This window comes from Populus trichocarpa, chromosome 7, assembly GCF_000002775.5.
Source record: "Populus trichocarpa isolate Nisqually-1 chromosome 7, P.trichocarpa_v4.1, whole genome shotgun sequence".
NCBI classification, from domain to species: domain Eukaryota; kingdom Viridiplantae; phylum Streptophyta; class Magnoliopsida; order Malpighiales; family Salicaceae; genus Populus; species Populus trichocarpa.
In genome coordinates this window covers 11,067,289-11,083,272 of record NC_037291.2, presented here as the reverse complement: position 1 = coordinate 11,083,272, position 15,984 = coordinate 11,067,289, and the positions used below count along the sequence as shown (strand labels likewise).

At 31.3% G+C, this 15,984-nt stretch overlaps 1 protein-coding gene, 1 long non-coding RNA gene and 1 other non-coding gene across 3 annotated transcripts; all 3 read right to left on the bottom strand.

Annotated features, from left to right (window-relative positions):
- Nucleotides 1-872: 872 nt before the first annotated feature.
- LOC127905573 (uncharacterized) lies at nt 873-2,274 on the bottom strand. Its single transcript, XR_008059721.1, has 2 exons — nt 1,387-2,274; nt 873-1,298 (listed from the first exon to the last, which is right to left on the bottom strand). It is a non-coding gene; the product is annotated as an uncharacterized LOC127905573 (long non-coding RNA).
- Nucleotides 2,275-7,945: 5,671 nt separating this feature from the next.
- On the bottom strand, nt 7,946-14,942 carry LOC18100967 (uncharacterized). The gene is made up of 7 exons (XM_024604836.2): nt 14,458-14,942; nt 13,659-13,744; nt 12,402-12,548; nt 12,180-12,288; nt 11,385-11,508; nt 9,202-9,472; nt 7,946-8,592 (listed from the first exon to the last, which is right to left on the bottom strand). Exons 1-6 carry the CDS (start codon nt 14,582-14,584, stop codon nt 9,250-9,252), a joined length of 816 nt encoding a protein of 271 aa, XP_024460604.1. The 5' UTR covers nt 14,585-14,942; the 3' UTR covers nt 7,946-8,592; nt 9,202-9,249.
- A 512-nt stretch (nt 14,943-15,454) lies between these two features.
- Nucleotides 15,455-15,528, bottom strand: TRNAV-CAC (transfer RNA valine (anticodon CAC)). The gene has a single exon. It is a non-coding gene; the product is annotated as a tRNA-Val (tRNA).
- Nucleotides 15,529-15,984: the final 456 nt, after the last annotated feature.

The following is a 15,984-nucleotide window of genomic DNA, read 5'->3' as shown; positions in this document are numbered from 1 at the left end:
TCACTGAACAAGCTGAAACGCCAACATCATTAAATAAATGCTACTGATGTCCTAACATGGATCAAATGACCACAGTTTCACATTGATGAGTGTGTGAATGTTACGCTGTTTAGAAGTATATTTTGTTTTTTAAAATATTTTTTATTTTAAAATATATTAAAATAATATTTTTTTTATTTTTAAAAATTATTTTTAATATTAACATATCAAAATAATCTGAAAATACTAAAAAAATATTAATTTAAAGCAAAAAAACTAAAAAAAATTAAATATTTTTAAAACGCGAAAACAAACAGATAAAATTATCTGTTACAATTGATTGCAGCACTGAAAATTTAAGGCACCAATCAAGAGAATTTTTTGAAGTGAAAGTTCAAGGAAATTGAAATGCAAGCACTCATTTGGGTGCTATGATGACTAATGTTACATGCTTACCTTTCAGTATTAAGTGAATGTTTGGTTTTTCGTTTTAAAAATATTTTTTTTTAAATAAAAATTTTTGTTTTGCTTTAAATTATTTATTTTATAATTTTAAATTGTTTTGATGTGTTAATATTAAAAATAAATTTTAAAAAATAAAAATAATATTATTTCAATATATTTTTAAACAAAATATATTTTAAAAAATAACTTATACCGTAATATAAAGACGACTTGAAAGGTACTGTGGAGGAACTTATGACCAACTGTGGTCGGCTAAAAGAAAATGGTGGGTGCTATGATGACTCCATTTTCCATTTTTCTTCTTCACATGACGATGGTTTATGTTGACTTTTCTAATTTGCTTGTCACTTACTTTTGTGGTTAATGGATTTTCAACAAGTGGGTGCATAAGATTTGTTATTTAAGTCAACATGTGTAAGTAACATTAATTGTGTTTTTTTTTTTTTGGTCAATGAAAATATTGTCTCAATAAATCTTATAAACAAAGATATTTATAATGATTTTTATTTTCAATGTATTTATGAAATAATGAATATTTCAAGAGATAGAAGGGTTGGGTAAATTAAGTTTGCAAGCATATGATCTAAAAAACTGGTAAATGTTTATTATTAAAAAAGTATATACGTCCCTACTTCTCTTATATAATTAGCTAAGGAGGCCCCTTAATTTTTTATTTTTTTTTAGTACCACTATTATATAGGCTTTTCTTCTTGCTAGGGGCCCATCCCAGGTTACAAGAACCGAGGCCCATAAGCGGCCCGGATGAATCTATGGTGTAATCTTAGCAATGGAGTGCTGGAAAGCCTTCAGATTGACTTGAAAAAGAAAGAACAACTTGTGGTGGATTAGGCTACCTGTAAAAACTCCTCTTTAGCTGTAAGAAAAGATTAAACATTGCGAAGAGCTTGTGGGAACACAGTAATGGAGGCCGGTAGTTCATACCAGGTCAGGCATTTTCTTCAAGATTCGAAGTAAATGGATGGTTCAGAGTATACTTTGATTGGGAGATCCAATCTTTGTCCTTTGCAAGGGAAAGGGGAAAAAAATGGAGTTGAAAACAAAGCAAGGGAAGGGGAATGATGGGCGATTTAAGCTTATAACTTGAGAGCAATGTGCTGTGTGTACACATGGTTGTTCCAATTCATAATTTTCTCACAAGAATCTACAGACACACAGAGATTTCCCCAAGTCCAGATTCCAATTCAGGAAACTTGGAACAGGTTTTTTTCATTTATAACTCAAACCTTACAACATGGGATTCTACGCATAAGAAGAGAATCTCCTTCAAAAACACTTTCATGTACAAAATTACAAGTAAAAGAAGGAAATAAAACACAATTTCCTCAGGCTTAGGCAGAAAAGAAGCCATTAGATGCTGCCAGACTCACCTGGCTCCTAGGCTCCAAAACCAACTTGAGAAGCTCCATCTTCTCTTTCCCTATATTATTCTTGATGCTCTGAGCCAAGACAGAAGCGCAGGAAACCCAGTTAATCTCCATGTCTCCTTCTCCACCTGCAGCCTTCCTTGAATTCTTGACCCTCCTTTCATACTCCTCAGCAACCAAAATAGCAATATCAGACATTTCTCTCAAAATCCTGAGGTAATTAACACCTTGCTTCCTCTCACTTTCTGAAAACCTGGATTGGTGACTGAATTATGGGCAGCAATCTCACCTTGGAAACTATTTATAGGAAAAGGTGAATCTACAAATGTGGATAAGCCTGACAGGCAGTGTAATGCGTGACGATTTATTTAGGTTATTTAGCATCTTCTTATATATTATTTTGTGTTAGTCTTGTTTGTTGTTTTGGTCGGTCACGGATTAGATGTTCTCACTTTCTATGGATTATTACACTTTGAAATAGAATATTAATTTAATTATGACCATTGACCCCACTAGTTGAAACTTCAAGCTGATCCCATCAAGCCACATTTTCTTCACCTATTCATATAAAATTGACTCGTGCCCTTCAAGCTTTGTGTCACTTGGAGCTCTTGAATTCAACCTAATTTCTTGCTACAACTTGTATTTATACATTATTACATATTTTATCAAATTATTTCTAACAATACCAAGGAACCAATGCCCTAAAAAAATAATAGAATCTTACAAAATTCTAAACTAGTTTTTTTAAAATAAAAAAATTACATAAAAAGTTTTCTTGGATCAAAGCAAATCAATTCAAACTAAGGGTTTTTTTTTTAGATAATTTTAAAAAAATATTCAATTATAAACATGGATTGTAATTGAGAAAATACTAATGCTTTCCTACGAAGTAAAGTGATGGGAAAGGGAGGGTAGTTTGGTAATAGGCATAGGGGCAAGCCGTGGCTTTCAGCCGTCGGCGGGCGCCCACCATTTCTCTTGCAGCAGTTTTGGCTTCAAGAAATGGCAGGAGTCCCCTGTTTTTTTATAAAGCCAAGAATAAATATCAAGTTGAACATCATTATTATTGAATAAGTAAATTTCATTTTTTTCAATTAATAATTTTATCCAAAAATTGGGGGATTTTTCCTTTGATTTTGGAAGGTTTAGGAGGAATAATATTTATATCATAAGAAATATTATAAGCTATTGAGTCAATTTTAATTGTAGGAATATAATGTAAACGCAACTAAAATTAAAAATAATTTTTTTAATCAATGGCAGAAGCAATGATTATGTGCCCAAGCAAGCCAAGCAACTGATTATTATTGAATAAGTTACGTCTTCCCTGTCATTCGTATATATTTTTTTAACATAAAAAATATCTAAATGCTAATAGTTTATTTTCTAATAAAAAAATTAATTATAAACTTAAAAAATAATGCATATTAGACTTTTTTTAAATATTGATATAATTATATATTGAAAGTTATTTTAAAAAAATATTAAAAAAGTAACATATTAGATCGACCTAGTTTAACCTGTTAAATCTGTCATCCAGGAGACCGTGATGATCTTATAGAAAGAAAATTAAAATAAGTTATGAAAGCTAATTTCTAATCAATCCAATATTAAATGATGAAATTAAAAAATAAAATATTAAAATAAAAAAAACAAAAAAAATATATGAGTCAACTCAGGTTTACATCCCAAACCTGCAACCCAAGTCATGAAATCAAAATAACCTCATAGAAAGCAAATAAAAAAAACTTACAAGACCCAATTTCCAATTAACTCAATATTGAAGGATAAAATTGAAAACAAATCAATTAAAAATAATTAAAAAAAAACCTAGACAACTTAGGCTAACTTGTTAAACTCGCAAACCTGCAACTCAAGTCATGAAATCAAAATAACCTCATAGAAAGCAAATAAAAAAAACTTACAAGGCCCAATTTCCAATTAACTCAATATTGAAGGATGAAATTGAAAACAAATCAATTAAAAATGATTAAAAAAAACCTAGACAACTTAGGCTAACTTGTTAAACTCGCAATCTGAATCATAAAATCAAGATAACTTCATAAAAAAAGTTAAAGCTCCATTTTTCAATAGATTCAGTGTTAAAGGTTGAAATCGAGAAAGAAAAAACTAAATCCATGAGATCAAGATAACACCACGAAAAGAAAATAAAAAAGCAAATATGAAACTCAATTCTCAAACAATCTAATATTGAATGATGAAATTGAAAAAAAATCAATTAAAAAAGAACAAAAAAAATGAACTGAGTCAACCTCGATCAACTAACTAAACCAACGACCTGGGTCATAAGATCAAAATAACCCAATAGAAAGCAAATATATATATATAAAAAATAAAGAGCCCGATTTCCAACTAACCCACGTTGAATGATGAAATTGATAAAAGACGAATTAGAAAAAACAACATAAAAAATTATCTAAGTCAATCTAGGTTAACTTATTAAACTTATGAGTTAAGTTATGAGACTGGGATAACTTTAAAAAAAAATTAAATAAAAAAATTATGAAGCTCTATTTCTAATAGATCCAATATTGAAGGTTGAAGTTGAGAAGAAAAAAAAAACTAAATCTATGAAATCAGGATAACTCTATATAATGAAAATTAAAAAAAAAAATAGGAAGCTTAATTATCAAATAACCTAATATTGAAGAATGAAATAAAAAAAAACTAAAAAAAATGAGTTGATGGAGGGTGAAAAAATGACTAAAAAAATAAATTGAATCAACCTAGATTAAACTACCAAACCCGCAACTTCGGTCATGAAATCAGGATAACTCCAAAGAAAACAAATAAAAAAATATGAAGTCCAATTAAAAAAGTACTAAAACAATGAACATATTTAACTTACCAAACTCGCGACTCGAGTCCTGATATCGAGATAACCCTATAGAAAAAAATTAAAAAAAAATTATGAAACCCAATTTCCAACCAACTCAATGTTGAATGATAAAATTGAAAAAAAATCCAACTAGAAGAAGTAGTTACTAATTGAATATTTTTTTATAAACCCAAGTAAACCTAAATTAACTTGTTAAACTCGCGACCTGTGTAATGAGAACAAGATAAATTCATAGAAAGCAAATTAAAAAAATTATAAAGCTTAACTTTCAAAAGATCTAAAGGATTGAATTGAAAGCTGCGAGACTGAAGTGAAAATCTCAGGTAACATGGGGGCGAATTGAAAGTTTCATTGAAACATTCATTTCAATCCCCTATATTTTTTAGGTATAAGGCGATCGGTCCCTTGAATTTCAATACAATACATTTTGGTACCTAACTTCATTTTCCTCTTTTTTCAATCCTTTTCTGTTGGGAGGAGACAGAGAGGGAGTCGCCGGATTCCAGTCTAGAGAGAGAAAATGGTCGTTAGGAAAGATTCTGACCACCAAAACAGTTGATTTTTATGTCAAAATATTCTATATGATGAGGGAGGTTACGTTTAGTTTTTTTTACCTAGAAACCACCTAAAACAACAGATCTGAGCTAGGGAAGAATTTTTATTCCAGGTGGATTTCGGGTTTTCGGGCAGTTTTTTGGTGGTCATGGATTGGTTTAACAAGGTTTGTAGAGTGTTTTCTAAGTGTTTTTGGTCAAAAATGGATTGAAAATAAGATTTTTAGGTGAAAAAATGACAGGCCATGTTTTTCCGGCCACCACAATGACCGGATTCTGAGTTGAAGCAAGAGACGCGTCATTTTTTTCAGACGACGCGTCGTTCACCCCATTAAAATTTTTTTTAAAGGACCGCACTTGGGCCTAGCATTGCAGGCCTGAGTGCGGGTCGTTGCTTCATTGGGCCAGGCACTAGGCCTGGCTTACCAGGTCCACAGGCGCCTGGCCTGGCTCTTTTTTATATTCTTTTTTTTTAGTTTTTAAAAAAATAGTGCATTATTTGTGTATATTTTTTCAAATAAATTTTTGATTTATATTTTAATTAGATTGTGATTATTTTTAAATGATATTGGGGGTGTTTAGTTTTTAAAGAAGTGAGTATGATTCATCTGTGGTTTTTTCTTAATTTTATATAGATTTTTTTTAATATTAATTTTTTTATAAGATTTTTCATATATACAGCCTTGCATTGTTTTATATATATATATATATATATATATATATATATATATATATATATATATATATTGTTCAATAAATTTTATTTGTGTGTTGGTTTCTATTACAAATTTTATGTGTTTTTCTATTACAAATTTATTTTGATAGAGGAATTTATTAAACATGACCAAGTAAATTACCCGTGTCGCGATGTGAGATATCTTGATCTTTATTTTTCGCTTGGTTTTCTCAATTTCATTTTTGTTTATTGTTGATGAATTTGTTTTCATTAATTTACACAATGGTTATTGGGTTATTTCATTATATGCGTGCATAAGTTTTTTGATTTATATCTAGGAGTTTTTATATATATATATATATATATATATATATATATATATATATATATATATATATGCAGAATCTGGTGGGGAAAACTATTTGGCCAATGGTTGCCCAAGAAAGTCTAAAGGCTTTAGGTACTCTTAGGTTACTTTCTCTTAAGGAAAAAATTATCTTCTAAGATGAGTGTTTGAGGTATGTACTATATTCATTTTACACAGTAAGTCCAGACATATTGATGAATACATAAAATATTTTTGCAGACACTTAATTAAGTTATTTAGATCCCTGCAGTAATAAGGAGTTGACAACAATTTATTACTTTTTACTTGCTAACAGTTGCTGAAACTTCACTTCTCATTCAAAAGTTAGGTTTTCATACTCTTTTTGTTTATTATGCCACTTTTTGTTTTGAATTGCTTAAACAATATCTATGTTAGATTAATGTCTCTTTATATTTTATAATTTGATTCTTATATGAAATTAAGATAGGTTAAGCAAGTTTTTTACATGTTACTTATCTATTGCTTGAAAGCCAAATCTTATACCTTTTAATGCTACCAGCTCTTGATTACATGTTTAGAAAGCACTTTTTTTTCTCTCTCTTTCAATTGTCTTACAAATAAAAGCAGTACACGTTTTCAGAAGTAGCCTGCAGCAACGCGCGAGCAACCTATCTAGTTCGAATGAGATAACATAATATCAAAAACTCCAATCTTGAAGGATGGAATTGAAAAAAAAAAATTCTCAATCAATTTAAGATTCTATAACCTTGAAGAATGAAATTGAAAAAGAGAATTAATTATAAATCAATTTAATATTAAATGATAAAATAAAAAAAAATTAGTTTAAAAAATTTTCTAAAGTAAATTTAACAAAGAACAATAAATAAAAAGAACTGAGATAACCTATATCATTTTTATAATTAATAAAAAAAATTATAGAAAGCAAATAAATAAAAATAATAAAACTCAATCTCTAGTTGAATAAATACTAAAGGATGAAATTGAAAAAATATGAGTTTTTTTTTTAAAAAAATCAAGCAAACCTCCAAAACCTTGATTAATCTCCAAAACTTGAAACCCCTTAAATCCTAGACTTAATCTCAATCAAAAAGTTTAATTTTCAACCAATTTAATATTTAAAAATAATATAAAAAAACAATATCAATTAAAAAAATTTACCGAAGTAAAAACAAAATAACAATAAAAAAATAAAAATCAAATCTGATAAGTAAAAAAACTGGAGGATGATATCGTAAAAAAACTCAATTTTAAAATTCTTCTTAAATATAACAAACTTGGCCCAAGACAACAACAAATAAATCAAACAAAACAAACTTGACCTGAGTCAATCTGGATTAACCTGCAAAATTTGTATATTAACACATGAGATCAGAATAACCCCATAAAAAATAAAATAAAATAAAATAAATCAATTGTAAAAAAAACCTTAAAAAAAACCTAACTTGATAAGACACTCTCATTATTGAATATTTCATCTACCATCTAGCATGCTCTTATGAGACCATCTAACTTGATTGCTAAACTAAGATTTCATCTTCCATCTTCTAATCCTGGTGGATAAAGATCCTTCTGTATCTCAATCCATGCAAAGATGTGAGGTGATGTGCAGGATCAGGAAAACGGGAAATAATAGTACTGGAGGGAGCAGTTCCAAATACATTACTTGGGCGAGAATTACCGATAAACCAGCAGTTTCATGTAGAAACAGATATATTTCTTTACAGTAAACAAAATGAAATACATAATTCAGTATTTTTCAGGACGTCAACTTCAAAGCCAAGTTCTTTGGTAAATGGTAAACGGTATATGCGGGAAATATAGCTGATGCAGAGTGATATATTTTCCGGCGGTAATTAATTACAATCTCAGGCGCACCACGCTTTTTGAAGAAAGCCATTGAACACAAGAAAATGTTCTCTGCAATTGATCACAGGCATGAAATATACGATCAAGTCTTTTGTTAGCCATTTCAGGGTGGCCTGTTCAGGTTGTCTTAATTGATGGAAGGTTTGTAACAATACCAGGCAATTTTTACAAATCATCATTCCCAAATTTATATATGCAGCTGAGCCATCAAAGTGCCTTCGCTATCTCTTACCTTGTAACTGCCTACCACGTTGCTGTTGATAGATTTCAAAGGCCACAATATAGACTGACATACCAAAACAGAGTCAGTCTGTGTCTCCTGTGATCAATATATCACCCCCTTTAACTCAGAGAAGGCCCAGATTTTTCAGCTGCTGAACATGCTCAGTAGGAAGTGGTGGAGGAGACCAGTCCGATCCCGTCATTTCACCATCAACATCCTCAACAACATATTCCTAACAGAGCATATTAAAGTCATTTCAGAAGGGAAACAAGTCATGATAAATATTTAGACCAAGAAACCTGCATGGATGCCAAAAAAGTAAATATTTGATGCAGTAACCAGCAAAAATGTTTCAAGAACGTGATGCAATGATATGACAAAGTGAAAACATCATCCCAAGATAGATCTTTAAGCCAAGGATGCATTGTATTTAAGCAACCTTTGAAGTTTTCATTGTAAAGGACTTCCGGACCTAATGAGTTGGCAAAGATGGTTACCTGACAACATTTTTTTTTCCTTGAACTGACCATTACCTCAATCGAGAGAAATTTGGTATATCAATAAAAATTGTGCTAAGCTTGAGAAATTCTACAGAGCCCTGAATGTTAGTGCCAGACATGTCTCACAGAAATTCACTAAGTCCTTTTATTTTGTTTTTTTTTTTTTTTTAACCATTTTTCTACTGGAGCCAATTCCCTCACAAAATTCAGGTAAGATTTAGTGGGCCAAAAAGTAATACGAGTAATACTTTCTTTTTTGGTTGGTGTTGGTGACTTACTGCACCGTAGAAATTATACTGAAGCATATTAAAAAAGATATGAAGGCAGGTGACTACACTCACTTTTGTTAGCATCCTTTTCGCAAGTATATGATAATGCCGCTGCCAAATTCATTGTCCAACCATTGTGGCCACCAACACGCTGTAGAATATGCCAATCACAGTAAATAGTCCAAGCACTATCAAAGCCATTATAAACAATAGTGGTAACCCTGCTTCACCGGCACCTCCTAAGCAACCACATTCACCAGCTGTGCTTGCACAGCTTTCAAAGCATGTAGTACAGTCTGTCCAGATACAAAGAGTGCCAGGTAAATGACAATCTGCACACACTCTGCAAGATTAAGGAAACAGACAGATCACATAACTCATTATTTGATTTATTTTCTCAAATCCAATAACCAAAATGCTAGGTGAAAAAGTAGGAATGAAAAAATTACGAGAGAATGTTTTAGTGTATCATATGTGTTTAAAAGAAAAAAGAAAAAAAAAATTGAACTCCTGCCCTAATGCCCAGAGTTTGTGTTTAATACACCACCCAAATGAACTCCAGTGCCAAACCTTGATTTGGCCCCAATTTAAACTTTAAACACCCTTCTAACACACCAACGAGAAACTTATGGTAACAACCTGTTCTGTTGAATAAAATTTACTTAAACACTCAAATATTAGTTTTCAATCAAATTATCAAAACCTCCCTAAGGTTTGGCCTGCTCAACATTTCATCCCTCTTTTTTCTCAAATCGAACACTAAATCTATAGATGATGAAGAACTATAAAAAACTAAAAAGGTACTACTGTCATATTATATTATATACTAAATGCTATCTGAAACCATTGAAAAGAAGGGGAAAAAATCCATTTAAAACAAATGATATAGAGATGATAATTAAGGAAAATAGAACAAAGTGAAGTTTAGGGGTATTTTCAACATATAAGAACATTTTAAAATTCAAATTTGGCACATTAGACTTTACAAATGGTAACCTAATGCAAGGATTAAATTGTGTTTGCATTGTAAAGGTCAGGGATGTAAGGGATTGATTTAGAAATGCAAAGATGTGAAAGTTGATTAGCCCAAACATCAGGGAGGTTTTGGTAATTTAACCAAAAACTTAGGCAGAATCCAATGTCCCAGATAGGGAAAGACTACAATAATCTTTTCCTTTGTTCAATTAGATAAATTGGCGTGCAAACAAAAAATAAATGGAACTTTAATGTAATAAATGACAAGACCTCAAAGTTCAACATGATGCAGGATGCTATTTTTTAATTTTATGGCATAATTATTTTTATTGTAATATTCATTTAATTGTTGAGATTTACAAGAATTTGTTTAATTTGGGAATCCTAATGCTAGTTGGATTCTACTAGTTAGGTAAGTTTTAATACAAATCTTTATTCTATAAGGATTTTAGATCTATAATTAATATAAATAGGGTTGTCCAGCTTATTTTTTAGGGAATATTAATAAAATAAACATTTCAGAGTTTTCTCTACAATTAAGTGTTGTAACCTTAGGGTTTGAGAACCTAGTTTTTTTCTCTACAGTTTTGGGCTGTAAAATTGTAGGGATTGAGGAACCCTAGCTTTTACAAATGACCACAATATAAACATATTGTTCCTAAGGCAAGTCAAGGATTCTACACCACACATGAATTTGCTGGCGGTTGTTTGATCTCAGCTTTTGTGGGCAGGAGTGCTAGCGAATACATCTAGATCAGCAAACTGAGTATTCTCTTTTAAAAATAAATCAATCAAATAGTTCCTTTATGCACAAGTAACCAACAACATTACTAGGTTATGGTTCCAACTATGTGGCTTCTGACAAAGAAATCCAAGATACCCCTGCCTTCAACATTTTTAATTAAATGAAATCCCTCCAGAATTTAACCCAACATTTTTATTATTGCACCAAGATTTTTTACCTAACATTTATGGTTTTGAGCAAGATTTTTATTATTGCACCAATCAAAGGAGCCTAGCATCTAAGATGTTTTTAAATTCCTCAAGATTTGAAAAGGCTTTTAAATTCCTCATCTCTTCTACGAAGAGGAAGACAAGTTAAAGAAATATCAAATCTCTTAATAAATCACAATTGACAACTCTAACATACATTTTCCTCTTCATGTCAAGTAAACCTAACCCCACCACACAATTACAAGGATAACAATATGATAATCCAGCAGTGAGAATAATTATATCATGTGCATCAGTTGTTGCAAGAATATAGAGCAGAGTTATACCCAGGCTGGCAGCAACAAAGACATAACTCCCGACAAGGCTGAGCCAAATCATTGCGTACTCTTCGATCATAGCAAGTTATGAAGCACCCGGATAGCCCCAGTAAAGCAAAGAATAATAGTGCTCCTGTCCGACAACATTCTACCATGAAGATTCTATACAAGTATTCTGGAAAAAATAATGCAAAATAACAGACCATGCTTGAATCCTCAACATAAATCTCACATGCCTCCAGACACCAGTTAATCAAACTGTATTTTAAAATTTTAATGTTACCAATATTTTAAAGTTGAAAAGACAAATGGTATTTTTTTTCTTATACTTTTCATAATAAGCTGAAATTAATGGACAAATGGTTCAGTTTCTAAATTAGTAACAGACATTCAAGCAGCCAATTACGTAAAACTCCAGAACAATTTGTGTGATTTCATATAAATATGGGACAAATAATCTAACAAGAATAGCCAGATCTACTAGTCAGTTCAAGTCGGCAGCCAATTTTTATGAATAAATACCATTCAAGGTTGCAGACCACGGAGATATGCACCTTCACGCACCAAGAAAAATATTTTTTAGATTATAAAAGAATTGATATCATAAATCAAGTTAAGTTCGATACACTTAAGATGACAAAATGACAGGACCATGAATAGATAAACATGGTCAAGTTGAGCATAACCCAAGTCACAAACAAAATAACTATTAATCTGTAAGAAAACCATGAAACTAGAGCTGTGTGTCATAAGCATGCATTGAGAGGGATTATGATAACTATCACTTCAGGTTTTTGAGATTACCACATATGTAGTAGAAACTAAGCTCACTATCAAAGCCCCATGCGAGACGAAGCCAAGACTTTTGATAAGTGTCAATTAGGTACACCAAATATGCTAGTGAAGCAATTACCTGAACCAAAATTAATATAAATAAATAACAATAGAACCTCTGATCGAGAAGAAAGAAAAAGAACAAGAAAGGTATATATCAAAATAACCAAAAGCAGGGTACTGACGACCTACAAGCTGAACAGCCAGAAATATAAACGCAATGTCTCTGGTCACAAAGAATCGAAATTTCAGAGTTCGCCATTTCCTATCAGTAGCAACGTGAACTCTCAAATGGTAAGGAGCCTTGCAGGTTGTGCAATGAGCAAATGCAAACCCTTCCTGAAAAAAATAAACAGATTGTCAGGAGAGAAAAAAAAAAGTAGCTCAGTAGCAGAAATTCCAGGGTAAGAGGGGACAAGTGGCAGGTTAACTTGTTGCATAGATAAAATTAACAACTTATCACAAAGAGCATCATTTTTTTACGAACCATCAATTGTCGGCAGGAACTTGACAAGAAAAGTAAAGAAAGTGAACTGCTTCATGTAATCAAACAGACTCCAGCAAACATAACTATGACAACCTACATAACCTGCCTCCAGATTTACCATGGAAGATCCAAGTTTGTGTGTATGAGTTTACAAGAACAAGTGCAATTGACTAGTGTAAAAAGGAAAAATAACTAAGCATACCCTATATCCAGTATGGAAGCCTCTGTTAAGGCAATCTTGGACTACCAATGCATCACATTAATCACTTAACCAACTACTTGTCAAGTGTCATATACAGTTTGCTAGTTTGGCAGGCACCAGAAGGGTAGATACACAGTGAATTATCCCAATATAGAGGTGTGCTCGTTAACACTTTCATTCACATAATGTAAATATCAACCATGAAGGAGCAGCATTTTTTTTCTATCCAGTTCTAGGTCTATTGTCCAGTTTCATAAATTTTCTACATCTCCTTTTTAAAAAAAATTTAAATGAAGGCTACCTTGCTGGTAATAACCTACTTTCACAAAATCTACCAGGTCCAAAGAAACCGCATTCTATGGCAAAGACAACGAATGCAACATTAAAGGAAATAGCAATCATTCTTGACAAAAAAAAAATACAAAAGAGAGGGAGTAAAAGATCCAAATTATTAAAATGCAAGTGGCCTCTAAGCCACGAAATTCCACCTCAAGCATCAGTGAAGAAAATGGTATGCAACAAAAGTCTCTGTCAATTTTTAAACCAACATGCAAACATCGAAGGACATATTTATTAACATTGAGTGCAACAAAGGGAATGTTCAGTGACCTATCCAAACCCAAATTGGCTATTAGTCAGGTCAAAAGAATAGTCATATCAAAAGATGTCGCAACATAGAATTCAAGCAACAATGTGGGATCCATAACACAATAACATAACCCATATCACTAAAACTGTGCAACATGACAAACATCCATACCTTCACTGCTCGCCACTGATCCAGGCATTCACGATGTACATACTTAACCGTTCCTTTGCATTTGCAAGGTGCAATAAAATCCCTACCTGATGAAACGAAAACATAATTAACCTAAGAAGTAAACACAACTAGCCTGAATTTTCAAGCCAGAAATCTAAAGCTTTAACATAAGAATTAAAAAAGAAAAACCAAGTCATACAAAAGCTACCCTGTTGCTGATCAGTTAAACCGGGAAAAAAAGGAACTTTCATGATCAAATTATCGGTTCAACAACCGCTAAGCATTACAAAGATGATAATTTTAACTAAATTCAAGGCCAAGCTCACAAACCCCAAGATCTACTATTTCTCTTCAATTTCATAATCTCTACAATCAACAGCCAATACACCAACGATAACAATAAAAATAAACATGAAGTGGATAGTTCTAAAAATGATGCAAACAGAAACAAACTCTAAATATTTCACAAGCAAAATTCTAAACTTTAGTCAAAATCGCCATAAATAAATTTATTTTAAAAAAAGGCTACAAAAATCCAAGCATCAACAATCTCTAACATCAACAGCTAACACAAATGGAACAATAACAGTAAACAAAAAGTAGGTAAACAATTCTGAAGTATGCAAGTAAAACCTCCACAAATTATCAAAGTGAACTAAAAAAGAAACAATTTTTAACTCTTTGTACCTAACATTTTCTACATCCACAACCAAGTAAAAGCTACAAATAAATTTCCAAAATGGTGAACCAAAGCGACGAGTTTTAGAGTGAGTATCAAGCAATTAAAATGGAGAATTACCGTCAGTTTCGAGGCAAATACGGCACTGAATTTGCTCGCCGGGACCGGCTTCAAGGTCGATCTCGCTGGGTTCGGTGATCGGAGACGGGGGGATTAAAGGTGAAGTGTCTGATACATGATCAGCCATTGAAAATCAGAAACAGAGAGAGAGAGAGAGAGGATTAGCTATTTGGTTAATTAATCAATAAAATTAACCAAAAAAAGAAGATTGATTGAGAAATTTGGGTTTTCGTTTCATCAAGGCGAAAACCCTTGATAGTTGGATTCTCTACCAGATGATTTTGTTTTTGGTTTACTTTGGGTAATAACTGATCAAAAAAGCGGTTGAATTGTTAATGGTGGGATGGTATTCAGTTGGTTCCCAACAATATTCAATTCCTGTTTTCTCTTCCAACTAATCTATAAAATAAACAAATATTTATAAAAAAATATGGTAAACTGCATTTTCATCCCAGTTTTTCAACGTAGAAATCTTCAATGTAGCTCTTCACGAGGCTATACTCTTAAACTAGTCTCTGTATAAAAATTATTAAATCAATATTTTTTATATAATTTTATGAAATGATATTAAAAATTAAAAAAAATATCAATATACTTTTAGTTAGTTTTTTTAAATAGTTAATTGTTTTAAAAGTATTCTCTAATAATAAAAACTAAGTTTTTTTAAATGGGTTTTAAATGTGTATATTAAAAAGAATTAATAATTCTTTTATATGTTAATCCAGGATTTGAAAATAAACAAATTTAAATCAACCTTTGGAATTATAGTTAAATGTCTAACAAAAGTTTTATTTAAGAAAAAAATAATCCATTTCTTCTCTCTCTCTCTCAAAACTATATATATATATATATATAAAGTTTGAAAACAATCCACAAAAACTATGGATCCTTTAAGGATACAATTGAATAATTGGAAGGAAAAAAAAAAGGGGGAGGAGCGGAATATTGAGAAAAATATAGGGATCACGGAAAGCTTATAACTAATATGACTTAAAGGTGTCCGAGCCCGGGTTCGAACCGGGGACCTCTAGTGTGTGAGACTAGCGTGATAACCAACTACACCACCCGGACAGCTTAATAAAAGGCATTTCAATTTATAAATAAATACTTCTCATTTTTTAATAATTTAATAATGCTGTAGAAAGGTATTCCGATAACTGATAAATTAATTATGATGTGATAAATTTTGTATAATCCTATACTCAATATAACCTTGCACTCTTTACACGGATCCAGTTTTGCTGAAATCAATTATCTAAAATGTGGTATTAAAAGAATTAATATTTTTATATATATTTTAAAAGTATTCTCCGTCCTCTTGGATTGCAAGTGATGTTGCTGGCTGATTTTTACTGGTGAGGTGTTTGAGAGGAGGTAGCTTTGTGCCAAAAAAAAAAAGAAAGTTGTGTTGAATTCGTAGCCGTAATTTTGGGAGAATGAATGAAATAAATTGATTTTAATTTAGTGATATTGTATGTTTATTTGATTGAATTGATATGAGAGATTGTATTTGGGGAATGATTTCTA